The sequence below is a fragment of the Phyllostomus discolor genome, chromosome 3 (genome assembly GCF_004126475.2).
Source record: "Phyllostomus discolor isolate MPI-MPIP mPhyDis1 chromosome 3, mPhyDis1.pri.v3, whole genome shotgun sequence".
Taxonomy (NCBI): Eukaryota; Metazoa; Chordata; class Mammalia; order Chiroptera; family Phyllostomidae; genus Phyllostomus; species Phyllostomus discolor.
In genome coordinates this window covers 151,435,774-151,462,540 of record NC_040905.2, presented here as the reverse complement: position 1 = coordinate 151,462,540, position 26,767 = coordinate 151,435,774, and the positions used below count along the sequence as shown (strand labels likewise).

The following is a 26,767-nucleotide window of genomic DNA, read 5'->3' as shown; positions in this document are numbered from 1 at the left end:
ACAAGGAGAAGATTAGGAGCATCTAGGACATCTTTAAACGTTCCAACATCCAAATTATAGGGGTACCAGAAGGGGAAGGGGAAAAGCAACAGATTGAGTATGTGTTTGAACAAATAATAAAGGAGAACTTCCCCAATCTAGCAAAGGGAACAACAGTCTTCCAAGAAATCCAGGAAGCTCTGATAGCCCCAAGAAGAAACACACCAAGGCACATCATAATTACATTAGCCAAGGTAAAAATGAAGGAGAGAATCCTAGAAGCAGCAAGAGATAAGGGGACAGTAACCTACAAAGGAGTTCCCATCAGACTGTCAGCTGATTTCTCCAAAGAGACCTTACAGGCAAGAAGGGGCTGGAAAGAAATATTCCAAGTCATGAAAGACAAGGACCTACATCCCAGATTGCTCTATCCAGCAAAGCTCTCATTTAGAATGGAAGGGCAGATAAAGTGCTTCTCAGATGAGGTCAAGTTAAAGGAGTTCATCATCACCAAGCCCTTATATTATGAAATATTAAAGGGACTTATCTAAGAAAAGAAGATATAGAAAAAACATGTATAGTAAAAGGACAGTAAACTCACAATTATTAACAACCACACCTAAAGCAAAACCAAAAGAAACTAAGCAAACAACTAGAACAGGAACAGAACCACAGAAATGGCGGTCACATGGAGGGTTAGCAACAGGGGGGTGGAAGGAGGAGAGAGGGGGAAAAGGTACAGAGAATAAGTAGCATAGAATGTAGGTTGAAAATAGATAGGGGGAGGATAAGAATAGTATGGGAAATGTAGAAGCTAAAGAACTCATAAGTATGACACATGGACATGAACTAAAGGGGGGGAGAATGTGGGTGGGAGAGGATGTACAGGGTGGAGGGGAGTGAAGGGGGGAAATGGGACAACTGTAATAGCATAATCAATAAAATATATTTAAAAAATACTGTTATATGGTACCCAAGGCTTAGGTTTAAAATGTGTGTTCATTTTCATCCAAGAGACAGCTACAAGTATAGGCAGAACATGTGTCACAGTTGGCTTGCCTAGCGTATCCAGCATGAATAGTCAGCAAAAAAAGCTAGGACGTTTACAGATTTTAAAAGCCTACCAACAGCAATACATGAACTATAATGACAAGACAAAGGCTCACACCAAAGGACATTCAACTTGATAAAGGTGTCACTATTCAGTTTCACCCTTACCATGTGTATTTTTCTCATGAGAGGATGTATTTAAACACTTTCTCCAATTTTCTCTAGAAATGAGTCTTTTGAATGACAGATAAACTCCACCAAAAATTTTAAGACTGATTTTATTACCCTCATCACCCAATCCTCTATAAAAAGGCAATATTTCCAACTGAAAATATTTTAGCCAGCATGTTTTAAGTTAAAATAGTATTTCTGCCATTGTTTGGGGGAGGAAGGCAGGAAATAGAAATGAAAATAAGAATTTTTAAATCCCTGTTGCATTATCTACCAGATGTAAGTGAATAATAACTAATATGTCTGCTGCCTCAGCCTTAATCTTAAAACAAATGATAGTATTCAAATACAATATTTCACACATGTGAACTGATAACAGGTTTTCCTTTCTTTATTTCTCGAAGACTCTGTGAACGACACAATACAAAGTACAATGTATTTAATGAAAGGTTTCCAGGCTGATTTCCCTACAGATTATTTTCTTCCTTTCTCTGGAACCCACACACGGGGCACTGCAGGGACCAGGGGTGTGTATAAATATAAACTATGAGCCAGTATCAGAGCTGATACCCTTCTCCTACAGGGGCAACTGAATTATTAGATCTGTGTCATGAGTGTTTTTTTAATATGCCATTGTTCCCACTTGAGCACATTACATTTTCCATATCCACTTTTAAACCAATATAACCTTTTTTTTCCATGTTCATAATGTTCAAGCTGTACATTAACAGGCAGAAAATCCAATAGCTTAAGTCATCATATAGTAGTTATATGTAAAGCTTGGTGGATGAAAACCTTTTGCATTTTCTCCTCTTTGAACAGATACAACACTGGAGTTGGCTAAAACCCCAGGAAAAAAATTATACCTCATGGGAAACTGTACTAATATTTTCTTCTTTTATGATTGACCACAAATCCATTTTGAACATTACACATTTTTTTAAAGTTTATTATTACTCTGGTTCAACATCTTCTAGCCCAACAAATTGAAGGTGCTGGAATCTTCTGGTCTGGAAGATGTGTTTGCCAATTATTTTTACACTAGTGCACATAAACAGGGAGGCCTGGATCTTAGGTATGAGTTATACATTCCTGTACAAAATAATTGTATATTCTATGAAGACTGATTCCTTTTCTGGAGAAATATACAACAACACAAGGGAAATCTTGTACCAGCAGCATAACTGAAGTGGCAAGATACAATATTAGAAAAACAGAGCTACTTTCATTACTGTGATGTTGTGTGTCAGAATGTCTCTCTGTAATGAACCTGTTTGCAATAAGACTCCGGGTGCAAAGAGGCTATTTAGAGAGACTATTGTGTCTATAGCAGGTCCTTCAAATATCTTCTCACCATTAGACATGCCACATTGACCAATTCTGTCCTGATTGCTGTTCTTTTCTGCTATCAAGGGACATCCTTGCCCAGACAGACGGATGGATCAGACATTGCAGTTCATAAAATGTTTACAATACACACACACACACGCACACACACAGTGGTAAAAGCCACAGAGCTCCAGATCACACAGTGAGTTGAACGTGGCAGTGTCATATGAAAGCTTATGACTTTCCAATATCAATGAAAGGATTTAAGTTAAACTTTGTTCGACCTGTCTGTCTGTCACTCTCAACAAAAAGCCCTTTTTCCCCTCTTTTAGTATATGCCCATGCCCATTGCTCACATGGGAACACTTCAGGCAAATGTTTTCTGTGTCATAAGATTTCTTAACTCTGTTGAGATTTCTTTCCTAATTGCTGACAAGAAAAGAAGACCACACATGTCATGCCCTCAAAAAATGGGTGAGGGAGAACACAACAACAATAATAATAAATAGTCAAAATGGCTTTCTAAAAAGATTTGAAATTCCAACTCACAGTGACAGCCTCAGAGAACAAGGGACTTGTCTCTACAATACAGCTGAACCATCTTTGGCTAAATGTGCAGGCTTTTTACCAAGTCTAAACATGAGAAGCTCGGTGCTTAGAAAAAACTTCCTGTTCATCTTATCGGTACTGTAAGTTCTTATCAGCAGCCAAGCATTACTGTGGCCTCACCTTTCACACACCTATAGTGCTTTCCCTCTTGTGCTTTTTCTAATAGTGTATCCTTTCTATTCCAATACCTTACAGCCAGCTTCAAAAGGTTTCATAACATCTCCCCCATTTCAGCTGTCAAGTAGAAAGAACTTCAAACCCAAAGGTCCAAATTGCCAGTACGCTAATAACTGTAACAACTACTAGTTATATCAAATAAGGAACCAGAGAACAGCACACTGAACTGAATCTGAATCCAATGAATCAAATGAAGCCAACGACAGTTTCTATTCACATTATTTTAAAATTTCTCTCTCACCTCCTCCTCTTCTCCAGACTCAACCTCATATTCTAGCAGACAGGATGTATCTGTCCTGTAGCTCTGATTTCTAAAGCCATTTGGAATACCTATGATTTCACAGTATTTCCTCATCCAAGTTCTAAAGCCCCATTGTGATAAATCCTCTTTAAAACTACTACGAACATTTATTGAAAACACATAAGCATTTCTTAATTGAGATATTTGACATTGTGAACCTATTTAAATACAGTGAGGCTCTGCCTACAGATTTAAGAAGTAGAGGGATGGGTCCGGAGAGATGGGGTGGCAATCACTTTATGTTTTCTGCAAGAAAATGAAGACTGTAAGAGATTTAAAAAAACTTACTTGGACTGAACAACCCAGGACCCTAAACTAAGTCTCCAGACAATGTGTCTACTGGTCTTGCTCACAACAAGTATAGCTCTGTATCCAATAACTCTCTCGTATTTTGACAATAAGGGTTTTTGTTTGTTGTTTAAATAAGTGACTACTAAAGTATGCTCAGTTGTTATGTATCATGCACACTAGTGTAAAGAGATAAAGAATACAGATAATTACAAACAGTATAGATAATCAAAAAATGATTTTTATGTTCCCTTAGAACAATTATTTCCAATGAATGGTTTCAGAACCAGCAGTATCAGCATTATTGGGGGATGTGTTAGAAATGCAGATTCTCAGGTTTCACCCAAAATCTACAGAATCAGAAAATCTGGGGTAGGATCCAGCAGTCCCTAATTAAACAAGACCTCCAAGTAATTCAGATGCATGGCCAAGTTTAATAACCATGGGTCTAATATATAATATGACATACTTAACTTCATGTTAAAATTATTTAAAATGGCTAATGCTCCCTAAGGACATAATCAACTGGCTCTAGGCCAAAAAACAGACCCAAAAGGAGAAAAGACAGTCCTGGATTAAAAATAACTTTAGTAATATCCCAATTTAGGCAACAGACAATTATTTTATAAAGACATGACTTTTGATTGTACTACACAATACAAACCCCTCCAACTCATTCTTTTATTTAGAAGAAGCAAGCAATCTTTTTTAGAATAATTAATGAAAATAAATATTTAAATAAACCAAAATTTGACATAAGTCAATGAAAAATATTCTGGAAACAAATTTAGTCATAAGGATCAATTGTGAAATGGAAAGAGATATTAACCAACATGAAGAAATAATTATTTAAAAGTTAAACTCAGATAGGACAGTGGTATGGGACGAAATAAGACAGAATTTTGCCAAAGTAAACTGAAGGTGGGTATATGAAGATATTAGAAAGCTAGCAGCAGATAACAGCACAAAAAGGAGTGAAAGAAGAAAAAGTACCTTCACGTGAGTGGGTGGTAATGTCACAAAAGACCTGCAGAAACTGAGAGGAACGAGTTTGAACTGGACCTGGCATCAAACCTCAGGAAAAGTATTTCATGAGAACTGTTAAAGTCAGGAGGTAAAAACCATTATCAGAATAACTCATGACTTCAAAATCACAGCCAACACTGTAAAAATAACCAAACGCTGGATGCAACTTAAACGTCCATTCAAAGAGGACTGGTGACAGTAATCATGCTTCTCCCATACAACAGAATTCTGAGATCACAAAAAATTACTTACATGATACTAACACTAAAAACACCTACACTGGAAAGTGGAAAAAGGCATTTAAACAAAACACACAGTATTGCCCAACTCCTAGTTTATAAAATATGGACACATACATGTATATATGCATTAAAGACTGGAAAACCATAAAAACCACAGCAGGTAATTAGACTGCAACTGCATTTTAAGTCCTGTATTTATTTCTGATTTCTAAATGTTCTTTTTTAAAATGAACAATTATTACTTTCATAATGAGAAAACATAAAGATACAGACACACAAATGTTTTAGGGGGAAAAAAGGGCAACAAGTGATCACCTTTCTATAGGCAGGAACCCAAGGAAGTACTGCTGCTAGGCAGAGGTGTTAGATCAGTAATACAATTCCAGAGACTTCACAAAAACAGGATAAGGCAAAGACACAGACTTTGGAAGAAAAAATAAAAGAACCTTGAAACTATAGCCAATCATCATAACATGTTAATCCCTCTTTTCAGGGGAAAAAAAAAAAGGAGGGGGCTGATATCAAACTCACCTAAGACACGACATACAAACCATAATCCAAATAAAAAATGGAAAGGACATGGTTAATGAAGTGCATGTGCTGTGCCAGATATTTTCACACATCTCCTTTAACCTTCATGACGACTGGCAAGGCATCATCTCTAAGATAGTGAGAGACTCAAAAGAAACAAGCACAACAGGGTATTTCCACTACACCAGCTCCAAAAGGGGTCCTTAACACAGTTCCTGAAGTGGTACAAGTTGAAATTTGGGGTGCCCAACTTCAGAAAGGGGTCCATTATCCTTTGTGAAATATAAAAATAAATATTGTAGGAGGGGAAGATGGGGGGGGGGAAGACAGCAGGGGCCTGATGTTAGATAACATGCAGTCTATGTTAAGGACTTCTGACTCCCAAAGGAAAATAGTATTTTTATAAATGGTCTTTTAGCCTGCTTCAGGGGATGGTGGTGGTAAAGAATTGACCAAACAAAAGATATTGCTTAGATAAGGTACCCGAGATATGGAGTCCAGAGCAGATTTAAGAAGTATTAAACAGGTAGAACTGACAAGATGTTCTGATTGATGTGATATTCTTCCCTTAGACCCAACAACCATACAAACTTAATTACACACACACACACACACACACCCCTTCTAAACTTACACATATTCTAAACTTTTTTATATATTCTAAATTTATAAATATAAATTTATAATTTATATTAATTCTAAATTTATAAATATATACCTTATTCATATATACCACTAACAAGCTTTGAAAGCATCTCCAATTTCAGGTCTTGGGACTCATCTTCTTTCTTAGTCTTTGCTTTTGTAGAGCAAACCTACCCAAATGCATTCAGATATTAAAAAGGATTTGTTCCATCAACTGATAGATGAATAAACAAAATGTGATATATACATATGTCATGTATATACCCCAAAATAATGAAGTAGTATTTGTTAAAAAAAAATAAAAAGAATGACGTACTTATACATGGTACAACCTGGATGAATAATGAAAATATTAGTAAATGAAGGAAGAGTCACAAAATACCACATAAAATAGAATGTGATTCCATTTCTACTAAACGTCTAAAATAGACAAATGCACAGAGACAGAAAGTAGTGGATCAGTGGCTACCTATAGCTGCAGGGGTGAGGGCTAAAGGGTATGAACTTCTTTTTGAGGTTGATAAAAATATTCTAAAATTGATTGTGGTGATGGTTACACAACTCTGAATATACTAAAAACCATCAACACCAGTAAAAATACCCTAGGTTGTGAATTGCATGATACATTCTATCACAATAAAGCTATTGTTTTTTAAAGTGTTTTGTTTTGGGGGGATATTTATTGAGAATAATGTGCTGGGCATTAAGGTAGACACAGGATGAGAAGATGAAGATGACATGACTTCAGCCCTAAAACATCACAAAAGCTATATAAAAAAGTAAAACCTCTCTGAGCCAAGTAGTTACTATTGCTAGGATCTTCTACTTGGTTCTGGGCAAAATAACCCTCTTCACATCTTTAAGAAAAAATGCTCACCCTAGAAACAGTTCCATTTTTCTTTTGATTCTTAATTTCACCGAGGTATTTATCTAATAAGATAGATTCCAAGTTACTCATACTGTTACTTATCATACAAGTTAAAGAATATTCCCTATAAAACATTTAATTCCTCTGTTTAAAAAATAATCCCTGAGTAAAACATTTCTAGAGACATAAAGACACTCCAAAATAATGGACACAACAGTTTCACATTTATATCACCATCTAAAAACACTAGCCTTATATTTCATGTCCAGCCACATAACATGTAGTTCAACTTATGCTTTCACTTGTCTAGATTGAATGAGGTTCATTTCCAAATCTGTTCTTAAAGCAAGTGTCTTGGAGAGCACTGGTCTAAATGCTAAAGATTTGAAAACCTACATTGAAGACCTTATGTCAGCACAAGACTGACTTTTGTGGGGAGGGGTGGTGATAAACAAGTAGTTTACATCTATAAAAAAAGAGGCAAGAACATTGAATAAAGAGCCTATCTTTTTAATGCTGTAGGGAAATAATCAGAGACTTAAAATGTTTAAAACAAATATTCACTGCAGCAATATTTAAAATAGCAAAAAGTTGAACACAACTTACTTTCCAATAATGGAGGCTCTATAAATAAATGATGTTTTAGGACAGAATACTATGTGGTCATTAAAATTCTTATTTTATAAGTACCCCAAGGCTACAAAAACAATTAATGTGGCTTTTACATTAAGTACAAAATTTCAGTTACAAAAAAATCATGTTAGGTATCATTTCAATTTTATTAAATTAAAGATGCATACAAAAAAAATCTGAGCTCTGCCTGGTATGACTCAGTTGGTTGGAGCATCATCCCATAGCAGAAGTGTTATGGGTTCGATTCCCAGTCAGGGCATGGGCCTAGGTTATGTGTTCAATCCCCAGTCTACATGCATTTAATCCCAGGTCCGAGCACTTGTGGGAGGCAACCAATCGATGCTTCTCACATAGATGTTTCTCTCTTTCCCTCCCTCTCTTCCTCCCTCTCTCTCTAAAAAGCAGTGAAAAAATATCCTCAGGTGAGGATTAAAAAACTGTTTTAAAAAAAGAAAAAAAAAAACCCTGAAAGAATAATTATAAACTGGCAAGTAAGATGATCTCTAGGTAATATGATTACAACTGATTTTCAATTTTTGGTAGTATACACAATTCAAATTTTCTAAAATAAATGAGTGTTTCTGTTATAAGAGGAAAGGGGAATCAAACAAATTTATAGTCACTTCTCACTTTGCACCAAAGTAAAATACAAAAGAAATATGTTCCAATCCAAAATGAGAGTTCTGGTTATCAGAATTTTAGTTCCCCACACTTTTAACATACTAGTATTCTGATGTGCTGACTGCTCTCTTTACTTTGGACTTTCACCACTGCTGTTGCTTGTGCCAGGATCATTCTTAACCACTCTTCGACACCCCTTCACCTGGATAACTATGAAGAATAAGGAGACAGTGGTGTCAGTTCCGCTGCGAAGTCTCTGGCACTCCTGTACATACTGATGGACTTAAGGTTCCACTGCATTAACCACATGGTACTGTGGTGGCCTGGTTTTATATCCCCCCACCCCCGCTACCAATTCTAAGATACTTTGAGGGCAAGAAAGAAATATTTGTTTTGTTGATGACTACATCCTCTATATGTCATAGCATAGTATGAACTTGATAATGTTTTTGAAAAAAATGAATTTATGTATCAGTGGCTCAATGAAGAAGTACACAATCTGTCACAGAAGCTAAGCATCCCAAATTCTTAGAAACATTTACTTTCAAGTAAACCAGGGGTATGTGTTTCATGTAATGAAGATATCAGAATGCAATCATTCAGTACTTTAAGCAAAAGACAGACAGCTCTGATGTTGCTCCTGTGTTTACAGAGTCCAAAAATCTGAAAGCAGGAGTCTAGTGTAGTAGCAAGTTAAAGATACCCAATTACAGGGTATTAAATGTGTTAATGTCTTAAATACACAAACTGCAAATAAGCAAAAATATGGTGCCATTAAGAGAAACAATTAAAATAGAATTATACCATATTTCTTGAACCTGGTCCCCAAAGATCAGATTCAGATGTTTCATAAGCTTTAAAAAAGTAAATAAAACATTACACACAGAGATCACCATAAATCTCAACTTAACTATTCAAATTAAATCTAAACACAAACATAACCCTAAAACCTCCTCCAATCCCACAAATACTCAGACAACCAAAACCTGATTTCCAGGACAGCAGTTTTACCACATGAGCACAATATTTACGCTGCAGAGATAAATCACACAAATTACAATGATTTATTCTTATGTTATATCTAAGCTTACTCCTTTGCATATTACAGGTTCAAGAGTCTAAAAATTTACTCAAAGCTTAGGCTGTCTAATGAAATAGATATATTCTTTAGGATACATTTAATATTGATTTAGATTTAAGATCTATTGGGAAAGAGCTGATAAGAGCTTCAAACAATATACACTGCTTTATATTATCTGCTTAGCATTTGAATATAACAGCTATACAAAAAATCAAATTAAGATTAATTCAAAAATTAAACCTTCACTTCATTTAAGCTACTATTATATTCACTTTCCCTTCATGCTGTTAAAAATGTTTAAAAAAAAAGTAATACAAATGAAACACCAAGGCTGCATTTAAACTAGATCAATACTAACCTTAGTTATACAACAATCCAATTATTTAAAAGTACACTGATAAATTTTCCAAACATAAATTTTAAAATTCATTTAAATTTTTAAAATTTTTATACATGTATAAAAAGCGGGAAGATTTTAAAAAATAATTTGAAGTTTCAAACACAAAGTGACTAGTGACACCTCGACTAACACTGAACTAGCATCCATTTTTCTTTTTCCAGGTTTGTCAAAAATTCAAAATTTTTGGTTAAAATCCTACTCAAAGAGTGTAGAAGAGCATCACGTGAATGAGAAATAAGCACGCCTGTCTTTTTAGTCCAAGAGACTTTGCTGCTGTGTGCTTCCAGCACCGGCAATTTGGAGAGCACAGTCCCAGTTGTGGAATCCTCATGGAGCGGTGGGGGAGACAGATAATTAGGGTTCAGTGTGCTCTGTGGGATTCTGCCCGGAGCTCTCTGTAGCAGTCCAGTGCTACTTTTATCACTGAGTACTTGGACACCTACCACTACTAAAAATAAGTAAGACAAAGCACTTTCAAGACTTTTTAAAAACCTACTACTCTAGAGTATCATCCAAATGTACAAATAATTGCTCCACATAGTACACAGCATTAAGTGCCTTCAAGAAAAGGACCGAAAAACAGAAGGCATACCTAGGAAACACTATGGCTAGGACACAATTATAAAGAGTGTATCAGGGTGTGTATCAGGGAGAGGTAGACAGATAGGCTGGCCAACTTTCAAGGAGAACCTTGAACAAAGGACTTATTCCAACCAGAAAGTATGTCAAATAGATAAAATTTCGGGGCTGAAAAGCAATAAAGTCAAGGGATGTTTTTAAAAGCCTCTAATTGGGGTCTTTCATTTGGACAGCCCTCTACTCCCAATGAGAAGCATCCTGGACGGAGCATGAAGGTAAACTAACCAGTTGCTGCAACCAGCTTGCAGTAGGGCAATGAGACTGAGAAGGAGTAAAAGAATGGTATGGCCCTGGCCAGGTGGCCCAGTTGGTTGGAGCACCATCCTGTACACCAAAACGTTACCAGTTTGATCCTGGTCAGGGAACATAGCTAGGTTGAGGGTTTGAACCTCAGTCACAGTGTGTACAGGAGGCAACTGATTGATATTTCTCTCTTACATCGGTGTTTCTCTCCCCCCTTCCTTTATCTCTCAAATCAATAAACATATCCTTCAGGTGAATATTTAAAAAAAAGAATGGTATGAATTCACTTTATAAACCATCTTTCCCCACCCAACTCCACAGTAATCATAATGAGACTTCTTATTTTTTTAAGGAGGGGGCAGTTCCAAAAGGCAATGCAAACTACAATGATCAACATATAGAATTTGGCAAATGATGGCAGTGGGAGAAGAAACAGGAAGAAAATGATCAATTAGGTTTTTAAGCCTGTGGGCCTGTGAAATCCAACTCCCACAAGATAGAGTTAATCTGTGTCCATATGGAAGCTTGTCATTGCAATGTAAGACTAAAAAAGTTAAAAAAGTTCTACAACAACAGGGAGGCCACTGAGAGTGTAGCTGAATCAAGCTAATTTGACTAATTAAGGTGATAGAAGCTCTTACTATAGCTTCTTGAAGGAAACTATTCAAGAGTGGATGCAGGTTTGATAAGGCCTAAAGCTTAAACACCGTTGGGACCCACTTTAATAAAAAGCACATAAAAATACATGCAAGCTTTATAAAAGAAATGAACCATGTGAACACATTTGTTGGAACCTTCCCATGGCCTTGAAGGAAAATTTCACTTGTGCACATGCCCATACTCAGAAGAACAGCCCTAAAGCTCCATGGCCATCTGAGAAAACTAAAGAGAAGGTGGAAGTCTCAGAAATCCAACCCTTCCCACTGTGATAGGAAGGAGCAAGCTTTCCTGGACAGCACCAAAAGAGTTAAAATTACCCAGGAAAATGCAGGCAGAAAGAGATGAGTGGTTCAGACTGGCTGATTACTCTTATAAGGATCTCATTTGACAGGGATGAAATACAAAGAAAGTGTGTGCCAGTTTTTACAGAAAACATATGGGAACTTACCTAGGGAAATTTGCTTTCTCTTAACCAAACAAGGAGTCTTTTCAGGTATTTTGAGTTGAAATTGAGAAGGACATTTTTAATTATAGAGAATGTGAAGAAAGAGTAAGCCAATGTAGAATGGTGACCATAATGCATTAATATTCAACTTTATTCCTGGGTAAGGTTGGTGGAAAAGGCTAGAACAAGAGTTAAATTTTTACAAAGACCCACTATACAAGGGACAAAGAAAAGAAGGGAGAAGGAGAGGAAGGAAAGAAAAAAGAAAGCATCAGCCTCTGTACTTGAATAAGCTTACATGAGATTTTTTTAAAGGAAAATTACAAATTAATTTATCCCAAAGCTATGGCTCCTTAAAAAATATACAACAAATATGAAATGTAAACTGTCAAGGCATAAACTCCCTTTTCTGTCCCAGATACTCTGTGTAACCAAGGTTCCATGTGAATAAATTCTGGGAGCATGCAAATTCTTTAACACACTCTCTCAGCTCTGAACCCCCAACTGCAGGAGGAGCGATGCCCACACCAAATGTGGAGGGCTGAGCTGTGGTGGGTATAGGTGGGACAGCAGGATCAAAATCACAAAGGTCCAAACCGCTAAGAGAAGGTCCAGCACTATAATATCCCCAACCCCGTGGCAGTTCTTTCTCCCCCACCCCAAAACCCAACTCTCACCCAGCTGACTGAGCAGCTTCTCCCCTTCCCAACTGCTACTAGGAAGAGACTTGAAAGAGCAAAAGACCAGACAATCAATGGTCATACAGGACAGGCTAGAGAACAGTTAAGGTGATTCTAGGCTCCCTTGGGAATAATAAAGTGACAAGAGGGGACAGAAAGAGCCAATTAGTACATTCCCAGTCAAGAGAGAGCTAAGGCCAAGGAAAAGAATGGAATTAAATAACAATTTTGCCAGGCTGCCTACTTCAGTGACATTATTCTTCACTGATATGAAACTGACAGGCAACCAAGACACAGGTACAAAATTGCAACAGTGACAGGGGCCACTTGGGGGAGGAGGAGGTGGAGAGGCAAGAATGGGGGAGGGAACAAGGACAGCTAATTCTGCCTCCACCCTCCTCTGTGATCCTGAGTGAGTCATCCCAGAGCCCTCTTTACACTTCATTCCTTTTAACTATAAAATTAAGGGTAGAGGAATGACACAGTTCCCATGACTCCTTGCAGTGCTGGCACTCTAGAATTCTGTGGACAGCATGGTGTACATAGAAGAGCATGGACTAAGGGGCCAGACCACTGGGGCTTGAATTCCAGCTCTGCCAGTGCCAGCTGTGTGATACTGGGAGTTACCTGACCTCTCTGTAACTCCATTTCCCCATCTATGAGAAAACACTCTGTAACTCATGGAGCTGTCCTGGAGATCAAATGCTATGACAGCTGTAGTCATGCCTGTGGGTATAGGTGTTTGTGTGGTCCACCACCTTTCTGAGAAGTTCTTCCTCCGAACGCCAAATACTCTATCCACCACATCCCAGAGTGCTTCCTTCCTAGGCCAGAGGTGGACATTGTTAATCAATTAAAATTCTCCCATTAGCTTAGATGCAGCCCCAGAATCCTGACTAAATCAGAGCTCCCGCAAAGATAAGTCAGCCAGCCATATGTTAAATATTGACGATATTGTATTCCTTCATCTCCACTTCCATTCTGTAAAGTTCAAATTGGTTCAGGTGTAGCACCCTCAAAAATACAGGTCACCTCTTTGGGTGGAAAAGATCTTTACAACAGAGAACCCAGCCTATAGCTATTTTGTTACCACTGAACTCTGACTTCCAGCACTAAGAAACCATAGTTTCTCTAGAAACATTTACTTTGCTGTCTCTGGAAAATTATGAGTAATCGTGGATGAACTGAGTTAGCTGATACTGTACAAAGAGGACACTCTTCATTTTATAGTCCACAGTGCAAGCAAGGTGTTGGGAACAAATTCTTCATGACAATGTGGCAGGTTGAAGAGAAAGAGGAGCCATTTAAGTAAGGTCAGTGTTTCACAAATTTGACTCAGGCAAAGATAGGAGGATACAGAAGGAAAGAAAACTCCTTCACATGCCCACACCCTGCTGGACTTCACCTCGGGATAATCCCACATTCCTCCCCCTCGACACAGCCAACACACAGTGCTTCCTCTTCCCCATTTGTTTTTAGTCCTGTACTCCCTACCTTAGTTGAGACTAATTCTACCTCCTACACTCTCCTCAAACCAAGCCTCCCCCCTCTGCAACCCTTCTCCATTATCACTTGGCTAAATTATAGTAAAAGTCTCTAGTCTTGCTCCTCTCAAATCCATCCTCCAATCAAATCTCTCAGATAATACTCTTATTTAAAACCCAAAGGCTTTTTTTTTTCCATGTGATAATATGGATGTATCTCAAAAGTACTATACTAAATGACAGAAGCCAAACTTAGCAGATTACATACTGTATAATTCCATTTATATGGCATTCTAATAAAGACAAAACTGTAAGGACATCAGTGGTTGTCAGGGGTGGGGTTAAGAGGAGAAGTCAATCTCTCAGGAGCACCAGGGGTTTTAGAAGGTGTTGCTAAAGTTCTTCATCTGGACTGTAGTGGTGGTTACAGGGCTTATATCAGACACCCCAAATGATATACTAAAACTGGTCAATTTCATTATGCACAAATTATAACTTAGTTTAAAAGAAATTGGGGAAAAACCACAAGAGCTCTCCCATTGTCTAAAGGTTCCCTGGCATTACTGATCTGTCTGTCCCCTATCTTGCCTTCCACATTCGGGCAACAGTTAACATTTTAAAAGTTCCCCATGCAGAACTCTCTCACCTCTTCAACACAGCTTTTCCAAATTAACTCCTAAATCCTCCAGGCTGTCTCCCTGCCTCTCCCAAACCTCACCCTCCCACACTAAGATCAGATGTCCTTCATATAGGCTCTTATAATGCCTGGTTTTCCCCTATCGTAGCATTCAAGGATATGTATTACGTTCTGGTATAATGATCTTGTCTCTCATCGATCAACTGAAATGTAGATTCTTTGAGAAAAAGGACTACTTTTTATTCACATATGTTTATGCAACCTGGCACATGGCAGACACAATAAATCTATGTTGGAATAATGTTTCATAAGGCATCATTGTATTCCCACCACTTACAAAAGTGCCCATTTGGCTCAATAAATATGGGCAGCTCTCACTTTGCATAGTAATGTAAAACCATAAAAACAGTCATGAAAGCTGAAACCACGCTAAGCGATCTTAATAATCAATTGGAAAATTATGATTTTTCTATGACATTTGACATTCTTGTCAAAAACATTAAAAACTCTTATTATCAGTTATAAATATATACAAAAATGAAAGAAAGTAAACCATTTGTTTAGGGCACTGTAATTCAAAAGTCAGGAACTTTGAGAATAAAAGTATTTTATTTCTTTATAAATTAAAAATAATCAAATGAGCATCTTTTTTAGTCCTTGGTGAATTGGCATATGCCTATCTCAGTTTGGATTAGCTTCCAACATTTTATCCTTGGTGTTTTCATTGTCGTGCAATATCCCTAAAGAGTTCCTTTGCTAGGAAATTTTTTGCCAGCATCCTTTCTCTGTCATGCCTTCATCCTTTTCATCACAATCACTTTCCTAATTTATGATAAGTTATTTTTCGCCAAATTCCTCTGGCTGCACACACAGATTCTAGAACAGTGTTGACCTCCCCTGATCAGCTATTTTTTCTAGAATGCTTTGCCACTGGTTCAAATTTCACTTCCAGTGTTACCACTTTTTATTTCTTTGCTGCACTTTCATCTTTGTCAGCCAATTCCCCCTTTAAATCATCCATTTTCACAAAATGTTACCTGAGTTTTTCTTTAAAGAGACAAGGAGGCAACACAGCTATACTCTTTGCTGACCATGAACCAAGTAACAAGATGTGCAAGTTGTACTTTAGTACAAATACTTGTGGTTACTATAACATTGTAACTGAAGTTTGAGCTGTGTTGTTGGGGGATGGTGTTATTTAATTAACTGTAACAATTGAAATTTTGCATCCTGGAACCATGCAAAGGGAGAAATATCTACATTTAATAAATAAATAATTTCAGAATGAATGAACTGGCTCACCATTAGGCCAGCTATAAGGAACAGGAATTGAGGCTCTTCCCATCTACACCTTCTGTCTTATATAACATCACAAAAATGGGGCAACTTCCTAAAGATGCAATTCATAGTCAAGTATAACACATTCAGAGGGGAGGAGATATCTAGATTATAATCCCAACTCTGTTAGTTACAAAATTACATACTGTGACTCTATGACTTGCTCTATAAAATAGGGTTAATAATATTTCCTTCTTCACAGGGTGCTTCTGAAAGCCAAAGGAAAAGCAAATTTAAAAAGTAATTTGAGCCCTGGCTGGTGTGGCTCAGCGGACTGAGTACTGGCCTGCAAACCAAAGGGTTGCCAGTTTGATTCCCAGTCAGGGCCCATGCCTGGGTAGCAGGCCAGGTCCCCAGGAGGGGGTGTGCAAAAGACAACCACACATTAATGTTTCCCCCCTTCTCTTTCTCCCTCCCTTCCCCTCTCTCTAAAAATAAATAAATAATTAAATCTTTTTTAAAAAGTCATTTGAAAAATTCAGCTACATACCATCATATCAGCTATACACTTAGTAAACATGCACCAACCCCTATGATAAGAACTTTACGTAAATCTTCTCATAGAATTCTCACAAATACCTACAGGGTAAGTACCATTTTAGTCTGCATTTCACAGAACACTGACACACACAGAAGCCAGATAACTTGTCCAAGGACATGAAAAGTATACACAGTGAAGCCAGTATATGAATTCAAGAAGTATAACTCCATAGGTCAAGTTATTCAAAACTTTTTTACTAACTTGTCTAGTTTCCTCAGAAAGTGGAAGGACAGGGTCACTGAGAAGGGTAAAACACTGACTCCTAGAAGTTGAACTAACCTAATTCACTATGACTAAACATAGTAACCAAGTTAATTTTACTGGGACATTTACAGGTTTTTGGCAAAAGGACAGAATGCGCAATGTCCAGAGAGTCAAGGAGCTAAGAAGACCATTCCCAGACTACAGAAGGAATCAAAACAGTAGGTGGTGGTGGGAGTGGGGGACTTCAAATATATTCAGTTATTTTTATGCTAAGAAGCAAAATCATACACAACAGAAAAGAACCAACAAAGAAACAAAATTCACTTTGCAAGAATAATTGTATTTATCGCAAATGTATAAAAAAGGAAGAGTACCATAAAAACAAGCCATGTAGAGCCAACAAACCTCACTGATGTTTTCACTACCAGGGCCCCTGAAAGTTAATAACAGTATTTGCTGAGGTCTGATTTCACAAGGAATCACATGTGAAAGAGGAACATGAGAGCCTAATAAGGATGCATGATACAAAAGCAAAGGGATTAGTTAACTAAAATAAGTAGATTCCTCTCTAAATATAATCCACTCGTAACAACACATTTAGAACATTTCTATCTCATTAGAGGTATTAAGTGTGAAAGATTCTTGATACTAAGCAGTCCTAATTATAATCCATCTTAGGACATAAAGTGAGTTTTCTTTACCAAAAAGGAGGATAAACTGCAAGAAACAGGTTGAGTACAATAACAGGACAGTCAACAAAGTCAAACACCAAACCAAACCTTAGAGCTCAAAGAAGTATCAATACCAACTGCAAACTGAATAACCACATTAATAAGAATGTACTTTTAGACTATTTAGCAATGCCTCTTTGTTCTCTTATTATCAAGCGTATCTTTCTACCATCAAACCTTTCACCAAGGGACTCCCAGTGCTGAGAAAGAGATGGTCAACAAGATGACTTCCCTGGCAGGAATAAACTTCTTTGGGGGAGCATCAGTTCTAGTTTTCAGTCCCACCAGAAAGGAGTACATGCCTCTCATCTCTGGGAACAGAATATAACTGAAATGATACTCACAGTTATAGATTAAGAAATACTTTACAAGTCTGAAGGGAAAATAATAGGAAAGGCATGATCAAAATAGAGACATTTTATTAGAAATCAGATTTGCCTCAGGTAAGAGAAAATTCAGTTTTTAAGAGCTTAAATAATTATGAGTTCTCTCACAGAACAAGTGGTCAGAGGTAGCAGCCTAGTGCTTGGTGTCAAGGACAAGGCCTCTGCCTTTCTTACTGCAGTGTCCATCCTCATGCTTGCTCACTGCCTCACCATGAGTCACAGCCAAAATTCAAGCAGAAGTTTGTTTTTCATTCCAGATAGGAAACTTTCACTACTTTCTCCTAGAAGACTTCCTCCTACTAATTACTGACCAAAACTCAGCCACATGTCCACACTTAAACCAATCACTACCAAGGGAAATGACATTGTCATGATGAGTTTTTAAAATAATTAATCTTGAGATATCTCTTATTCTTGCTAAGATCAAGGACTTTCCTGTTCCTTTCTCCCAACTGTAGCCACTTGAGAAGAGATAGGCAAGATAGCTTTTAGGGTAGACATTAGTATTTACCTCAACCATTTTTAAAAAATAATCTGATTATAAAAGGGCAATTTAAAGTAAAGAAGTCAAGAGTTAGCATCACTATCTAGAGCTGAGTCCCTGTAAGTTCAGTGAACACTCTACCATGATACAAACAGGGGCACCAGAATGCAATGAACTATTTTACTAGTTAGAAGAGAGCAAAGTAGCTTTTAAAAAGCACAATTTCTCAGACACCAGCATGAATCAGAAGAAACTGTGTCAGTTCTCTTTAATTTTATGCTTCCCGATATGATCTAGTTGACCGATCCTATTCAACCTCACTTTTCTACTAAGTCTCTGCTTAGAGGGAATGAGGGCGTGAGAAAACATCTTTAAGTTTAGATGTATCAACCACTCCATTTTGGTGGGTTTTTAAATTAGCTGTCTTTTTTCATTTAGGCAATTTTTCCCTTCCTTGAAAAGCAATCAATGTCAAATTACAGGAGCTTATCTGATAAAAAAAAAAAAAAACATGCAAGATATCATCCTGCATTCAGTTATAGGCATATGATGAAGGAAAATTCAAAATGCAACCATCTTTGAAGGCAAGGGCCATCCCATTTATATCTCAACTTTACAGACAGCATTCATCCTAAAATTGGAATCATGAGGCTGACCCCGATGTAAAACATGAATGCAAATATGTGAAGTTTTTCTCATTTTTAAGGTAGACTGCCTCATATGCCCCTCCTGGACACACATCTTTTCCACCTCTGTGCTTATGGGTTGTTCTTTTCCACAAAACACCTGCTTTGTGAATTAATGCTATCATTTCTCTCATTCAAATTTCATCAGATGATTTTCAGGGTCTGTCTTAAATGCCCGTTTCCCTGAGTGGATAGCCCAAGACTTTAAATCATTCTTTAGAGAGTTCACTCACTGTCCAACTCTCAACCTCTGTGAGGCCTTTAGCAGACCCAAAAAGGATGCAATGCTCTAAGTCCTCAGAACTAATGAGACTAAAAGAACAGCTGACTGTAGTTGAAAACAGGACTACTGCGTACATCTTTCCTCACCTATTTTTTTTCTTTTAAAGCAGTGCAGGTAGAAAAGAATCAGCCAAGGAAGTGGGAAGGCTCAAGAGAAGATGGTAAGGAGGACTGTACATCTGACTGGTTTCTCTGTACTCGAGATGCCTGGTCTGCATGCATCTATATACAACAGAGCAGACACAAATAAGTAATGGTTGCCAAATATGACCCTTTTTTTTTTAAACACACTCCAGAAGTCACTGAAATACCGGAAACATTGGGGAGTCTGAGCCATCTGATGACAATTACAGGAATCCTGCAAGGGAAAAGAATGTTCGGAGAAGGCCAGACGGCCATGCAATTATAAATCCTACCTCAGCCCCAGAGTCCTCTCCCCACACGCTCCACATCACTGCCAGTGAGAGGTGACTGGTGATGCTGTTACTGCACATTCCCAAGCCAATCCTAAGGGAGAGGCATGCTCTAACACTCTGCTCCAGAGAGTTCATCATGATTTTGGTTTGCTCAGTTTTCTCATCCTTTGAGGTAAGACATTTCATGATCGCCAAGAGTTTGGTTCCCAAGGATGTGAGACTTAAAGGAACCAAGACTTTTATAGTAAAAGAGATGATTAAAAAGACAAACCACTGGAAATGTCAGCATGACAGTAAAACTTTCTACCAAGCTCCTTTATTCCCTGAATTGATCCTTGCAGAATTTAGTGAAGAGGTTTAGGAAGTAAGAGTAGTGGTTAGAAGAAAACGAGCTAATATTTACTGAGCACCTCCAAGAGCAAGCCACTTTAAGGATCAAGAAACCTTACAAAGGAAGATTATTTACAATAGCCAAGATATGAAAACAGCCTAAGTGCCCATCAATAGTTGTACAGATAAAGAAACTATGGGCAACAGAATACTATTCAGCCATAAAAACATAAAATATTGACATTTGCAACAACATGGATGGATCTTGAGGGTATCATTCTAAGTGAAATAAGTCAGACGGAAAAGTTTTAAATTCTATTATTTCACTTAGATGTGGAATAGAAAAAAAACAAATGAACAAACAAAACAAAACAGAAACAAAATCACAGATACAGACAACAGATTATTTGTTACAAGAGGGTAAGTGAGGGGCAAAAACAAAATGGGTAAAGGAGGTCGATTACATGGCGATGGATGGAAACTAGACTTTTGAGCATGCTATAATGTGTGCAGATATCAAAATTATAATGTTGTACACCTGAAACTTGTCTAATGCTGTCAATGTTACCTGAATTACAAAAAACAGAAAGGAATCCTTGCAAAAAGATGGTATCCCAATGTAATGAGAACTAAGATTAAGAGAAGCAACTTAACCAATGCCAGCTCTTTAATGAAGACAATGGGGTGGAAACCCAAGCCTGTCTGACTCCAAAGCTCATGCTCCTTCTACAGAGCTTATGAGAGAGCAAAGCACATCAAACAGAGCTGGACCTGGTGTGACACAAAATGGCATTAACCAATAACTATCTTATTAAGGCACAACTGACAACAATTTCTCTCTTCTTAATCTATATAAAGTATGAGAAGTGAGTTACAGGTAATTGGAAGAGAGTTAAAACATGCAAAAATTTAAAAAATCTGTTATTAATCTACCCAGAGAACAGGTAACACTATTATTACTCATTTGGTATATTTCCTTCCAGTATTTCATATTCCATTTATATACACACACAAACCTTTTTATATGCCACAAAGTTGGAGTCATACTATTTACAGCTTTGTGTCCACTTCCATTAATATATTGTGAGTATATTCCTATGCCATCAAAAATTCCTTTAAAGTCAGAGGTCTTTTGAATAATTGTATCAGAATAGATTTCATAACTAAAGTCTTCCAACTTAAAGCCCAGTGTTGACGGGATTAGGAAACTTAAATACTTAAAATATTATATATTCCACATAGATGTCTCTAAAGAAACAAGGAAGTTCAGGATACTGCTGAACAATGAACATTATTACACAGAATCCCTGCTGTTTCAAGAGGACGTACTTCAACAGAATCACATTCGATGAATCTTAGTAGAAATATAATCAACACATATACCCAAAATGTACAAAACTCAAAACTAGAACTGTAAATTCAGTTATCTTGTGCCATGTCTTTTGTGGGTCTCTACTAAAGTCAAAAGTATCAAAAATTTTGGGGATTTTCTTTAAGTAGAGTCATGATAAGTTGCGTACTTGCTTCAATTTATTAGCAAAAGGTAGGCTTCTACAACATGGTGCATACCAAAGAATTGTTTGATTATCTTATAAAACATGGTGGTGGTAGTAATGATAGCAACAATAAAAAGTAAAATGATAAAGACACTGATGGTGGCTTTCCTTTATTATGTCTTCTTCCATGTCTGTCTCTGTGCCTAACCCTGTACATAGATTTTTTAAATTTGATTCTCTCTAAATCCATAAGGTATCTACTATTTGTATCCCCATAAAGTAACAAGCAACTTGAACCCAGAAAACTTGAGTTCAAGTCCATTCTTGGTTCTAGTGAGCTGAAACTACTTTCATCTCTCTAAATATCCATTTCCTTCACTTATAACAGAAGGGCTGGGACTGAGAGCATTGTAGGTTAAATGAGCTCTCAAGTTCTATGGCTTGACAATTACTTGGAAATATGTATGTGGCCCTCCCAACCCCTGGCAAACACACATTATTAAATGATCATGTCACTAAATGACATTATGGCTTCACAATCTATCGTAGCATGGCACACTAGAAAGTTATTAACAATCAATATGTTGATTTTAAAAAGAAAACTTCTTGGCCTCCCAAGGTGTGCATTAGGTTAAGTATCACAAAAGACCAAAAGCTGAAGCTTGCCAATTTTGGAATTTGAATCCTAAGATGTGTTAAATCTGTAAATATCTGGTATTTAGCTGAAAACCCTTTAAATACTTTGGTTCCTTGCCACCCTGAAAGCTGGATGACTTCGTTATATAGCCCCACCAATAGTTGCCCAGGACAACCAAAACCAAAGGTGCAAACTAGTCTGCCACAGTAGGGCATGAACATCCACGCCAAGGAAAGGAAGGAGGGCTGTCTCCAGAAGGAAAACCGGATCTCCATGAAGGAGGGGAGGAGGAGGCACAAATCCGGATTTTATCTCACCCTGCTCCTGTGCATTAAGTTAATGTTTTAGCTCAGTGAAAGTAATTACCAGCCAGGCTCTCCAATCCATCAATTCACCCTGGGCACTCCTGCTGATTCTTTCTTTGGTCTCTAGGACCCAAGAATTCCTTTTGTTGATCTGGAAGTGTGAAAAAAAAAGTGGTTGTTACTAGTTTCTCTCTTTGAATTCTAAATTTCTGCCAAGTAATTAGGAAAAGAAAATGAATAACTATTTCCAAGTTTTTAAAGAAAAGCTTGAGGTTAGAGTAGGCACAGCCTCTCAGAAAAATAAGATTAAAACCATACATCTTTGACCTCCCCTCTTCCAAGAGAATGGACAAATGCAATTTGGCTCTAGGCTCTGAAGTCAGGGGTTTGATTCAAATCACCTCCATTCAGGTTTAGTTAGTTTGCCAAGAGTAGCTTACTCAATAAATAAAACATACATGGATTTACAAAACAAATACTTTCCTCTATCCCCACAAGGACCCTAAGGAAAGGCATATTAGTATCCCCATTTTACAGATGAGGTTAACAAAGTTCAGAGGTTAAAAATACTACCCTAAGATCACACTTAAAAAGTAACAAAACAGTCTTCTGAGTCCAAACACTAGTCTTCTATGCAACTTTTCCAAGTAACTATAAAATGCTATGGTTTAAAGAAATTCTTCCAACTGAAAGTAACATTAAAAACTATAAGAAGGACTTTATGAATTACGAGGTAATCCTAAATGTATCCACCTAGCAGGCAGTATTCATTTTGCATTTTCCACTAAACTACACAGATATGATACAGGAAATTCCATAATTACACCCACGATTCTCCACATAACCCTATAAGTCCATTTCCACTGCACAAATACACTAAATGACCACTATACCTATAATAAAGATATATCCACAGGACATATACATGGGAGGAAGAAGATAAAGAACCATGTGGCATTAAAAGCAACAATATTAAGCCTTTTCTGCCACTTAAGTTATAAATACAATTGCTTCCATGGGTCACCAGAAAACCCAGTAAGAAGGTGGGCTGCGACCGTACCACCAGTTCAAATGGCAGGTGGCTCTGAAAGCTATACAAACATCATCTTGGCTTTGTTTTTTTATTCTCTAGAACCAAGGTTCCAGGATCTGCTGTTATAACAGGCAACGTTTGACTCTTTAGGTGTATCAGCCTCAGCTAAAATACACATATGTATTTCCTTCATCTGATTGTACAAGCGATATACTCCAGCTTTAGAAAATCTTAAAAGTGTAGAAAAGCACAAAAAGACAGAATTAGTCATAATCTCAGTATCCAGAGGCAACAACTGATGACACACGGGCTTATCTCCTCCCAATATTTTTCCCTGATAGCAAGACTATTTGAAATATTTCCTTTTCTACAGAAAAAGAGAATCTAATTCCTTCAGATGGACAAGAAGGGAATTATAGCCTATAAAAATTAATTTCACTGTATTTATAAATAAATTTTCTTGAGTAAAATCTTAAAAGATAACTATAACAAACTGTCCTTTTAAAACCTTTGGAAAAGCTCAGTAAGATCACTGTCTGAAGAAACAATAATCTATAATGAACACAAAGTGGTACTCTCAAGAGAACATGAAAATCAGTTTTGTTTTCCAGAACTTTTCTCAAGTCCCATTTTTGCATGGAAACCACTAACCCCACAGGACATCAAAATGAAGCACCCCAGCATACTGAATAGCTTAACATGAAGGAGAAAATGGCAGAAGCAGGAAGGTCACTTGGACTTTGCCCTAGCCCATCCTCCCTGAAACAGACCATAAAACCTTCATATTCCAGGAGCCCTACTTATACCCAGAGGAAAGGGACATCTCATCTCTGAAGACAAAGGGATACAGAAAAGAATGCTAGCACACAGAAGTGACTCTTCCCCCAGGTCACTACAATTACCTCATATTCCTGCACCTATCATATGCCTATGTGCACCCTTCTCCACTACCGTGTACCCCACAACTGTGTACCCTTCATCAAACCTAGCATAAAATAATCAGGCCTAACTGTTTCTTTGGGTCTTCATTTCCTTATGAATGTTCCTATGTCAGGTAAAACTTTTATCAAATAAATCTGTATGCTTTTCTCTTATTAACCTGTTTTTATCAGTTTAACTTTCAGACCCAGACAGAGATCCTAAGAGGGTCAAGGAAAACTTATTCCTCCCCTACAATCCTATCAATGAGAAAAAGAACTTGGGCTCACCCAAAGAAGAAACTACGTAGAGGGGACCGACAGGTCCTGTTTTTGTTTGTTTGTTTTGAAAACTTATTACCTCTAGAGGATACATAGGAAATATTTAAATATGGTACATGTGCCTTTTCTGCATGTGTATAATAAACAAGCAGCAAAACCTCCATCTTCTACTTTGAAACGGATGGCTCAATCTTAAGGCCAATCATGTCTAACAAGGTTGAAAGCTATCTGCTTTCCACGTTGAAAAATAAAGTCTTAAATGGAACCAGTGACTTTGATAATGCTAACAGAGTCCCAGGAACAAAAATATATTTTGCAGCAATTTCATTAATCATGTATTTCTAGGGTACCTATTTAAGAGGGGCTCACATAGGAAAAGTACTTTTGTAGTAGTTACTGCTAGGTAAACACAAGTTTTAAATAATCTTCAGTACAACAGACATGGAATTTCATTCCCCACAGCCTAGTGATTTTAAATGCCCTGTGACCCTCTTAAGCACTGCCAACATCAACATCTGGTACCTGGCACAAAGAAAATAGATTCTAAAAGGTTTTTTATAAACCTTTCATTTTCATCATGTGCTTTAAATATGTTTCTAAGATAGCTTTCTTTCTCTTCTTTCTGATACACAAAAAAGAAAGAGGCTTTTCTATCAGGCAGCTACATTATGTTTTAGAAGCAGAAGGGAAAAATAATTGTCTAAAATCAAGTTGTTGCTAATGTTTTCTCATCCTCCCCCAAAAGAAGTGGTTATATTCAATATACTAGAGGTCTGAGACCTGACTGGATGAAAGAAAACCAAAAACTGATTGTAATTATCTCCCCACAGATATATACAAATGTAAAAATGACTTCAGAATCCTAGACATACCTTCTACACCAGCAATTTTCAACCAGTGTGCCACAAGAATTTCTAAAACATGCAATACCTGACTATTTAGTAAGGGGCACTGACTTCTTTTCCCTTATATTGTGAAATTAAAAAATGACTACAGCCAACACAATAGCTGTCCTACGTGAATGAATCAAAATTGTATCTACTTTTTGTCAGATCGGCAAAAAATATTGTATTTTGGGGGCATGCTGCAGAATTTTAGTAATTAGTTTATGTGTGCCATGAAATGAAAGACTGAAAATTGCTGCTCTACATAGTTTGCTGTATTTCTCTATTTTTCTCTTTCCCCTTTATTTTCTCATGTAAGGCTTTTTATTAATCTTCAAATCCTCCAAAATTTTTAGCGAAAACAAGGATCACAGTATTGATAATCAAGATATTCATTACCTTTAAATGCAGATCGTTAACAAACAAACTTTATTGGAGAACTTCAGAAGAATTCAAGGTCATTCATAAAACCTTAACTACTAATCTAGGAAGTTTCAAGTGACTTTTGAAGGGAACGTAAGGTGATAAGCAAAATTGACCATATTTCACAAAGAAGTGAATGAGAAAACAATGGGGGGAAGCTAATACATATTTTATTTTAAGACACTCACTTTAAGTGGAAACAGAAACACAAAAAGAATTAATACTACCTCCCAATATAAGTCTGTTGAAACAAAGAAATAATCTTCTGTATAGCTTCAAGATAGTTGTCTGAGGTTCATTTCTATATATTCTTCCTTAGTTTAGCTTGAGTCTACAGTTATCACTACATAAGTACAATAGCCCATGAAAGTTTTGCATTTAATTTCAATACCATCAACCCCTAAAATAGGAGACATGGCATGGGCAGTCCACAGCTAATGCATCAATTTTTTCACCAGCACTCATGTTATGCCACACGCCTGCTTAGTATGCAAAATAAAATGACTGTCTTCTGCATTAGAGAAATGTTCTCAAAGAAAAAAAAACATGACCATCATTCATTTCCCAGCCAAACATACTCAAGGAAACTCGTCATTGGGGCCAGTTAGAGTGCAAATATATTAGCTGCGACTTCAGCAAATGCCTGTCATGTT

At 37.1% G+C, this 26,767-nt stretch overlaps 1 protein-coding gene across 11 annotated transcripts in view; it reads right to left on the bottom strand.

The window, feature by feature from the left end:
- Positions 1–26,767, bottom strand: part of BNC2 (basonuclin 2) — a 425,127-nt gene that overhangs the window by 329,271 nt on the left and 69,089 nt on the right. For 8 of the 11 annotated variants that reach the window (XR_004902165.1, XM_036021560.1, XM_036021561.1 and 5 more), the window contains exon 2: positions 22,637–22,726. The exons of the other annotated variants lie outside the window; for them this stretch is intronic. Coding sequence is in view for 7 of the 8 variants with exons in the window: in XM_036021560.1 (XP_035877453.1) it covers positions 22,637–22,726 (90 nt within the window). In the remaining variant the exon portion in view is untranslated. The remainder of the gene's footprint in view (positions 1–22,636; positions 22,727–26,767) is intronic. 11 annotated transcript variants of the gene reach the window in all.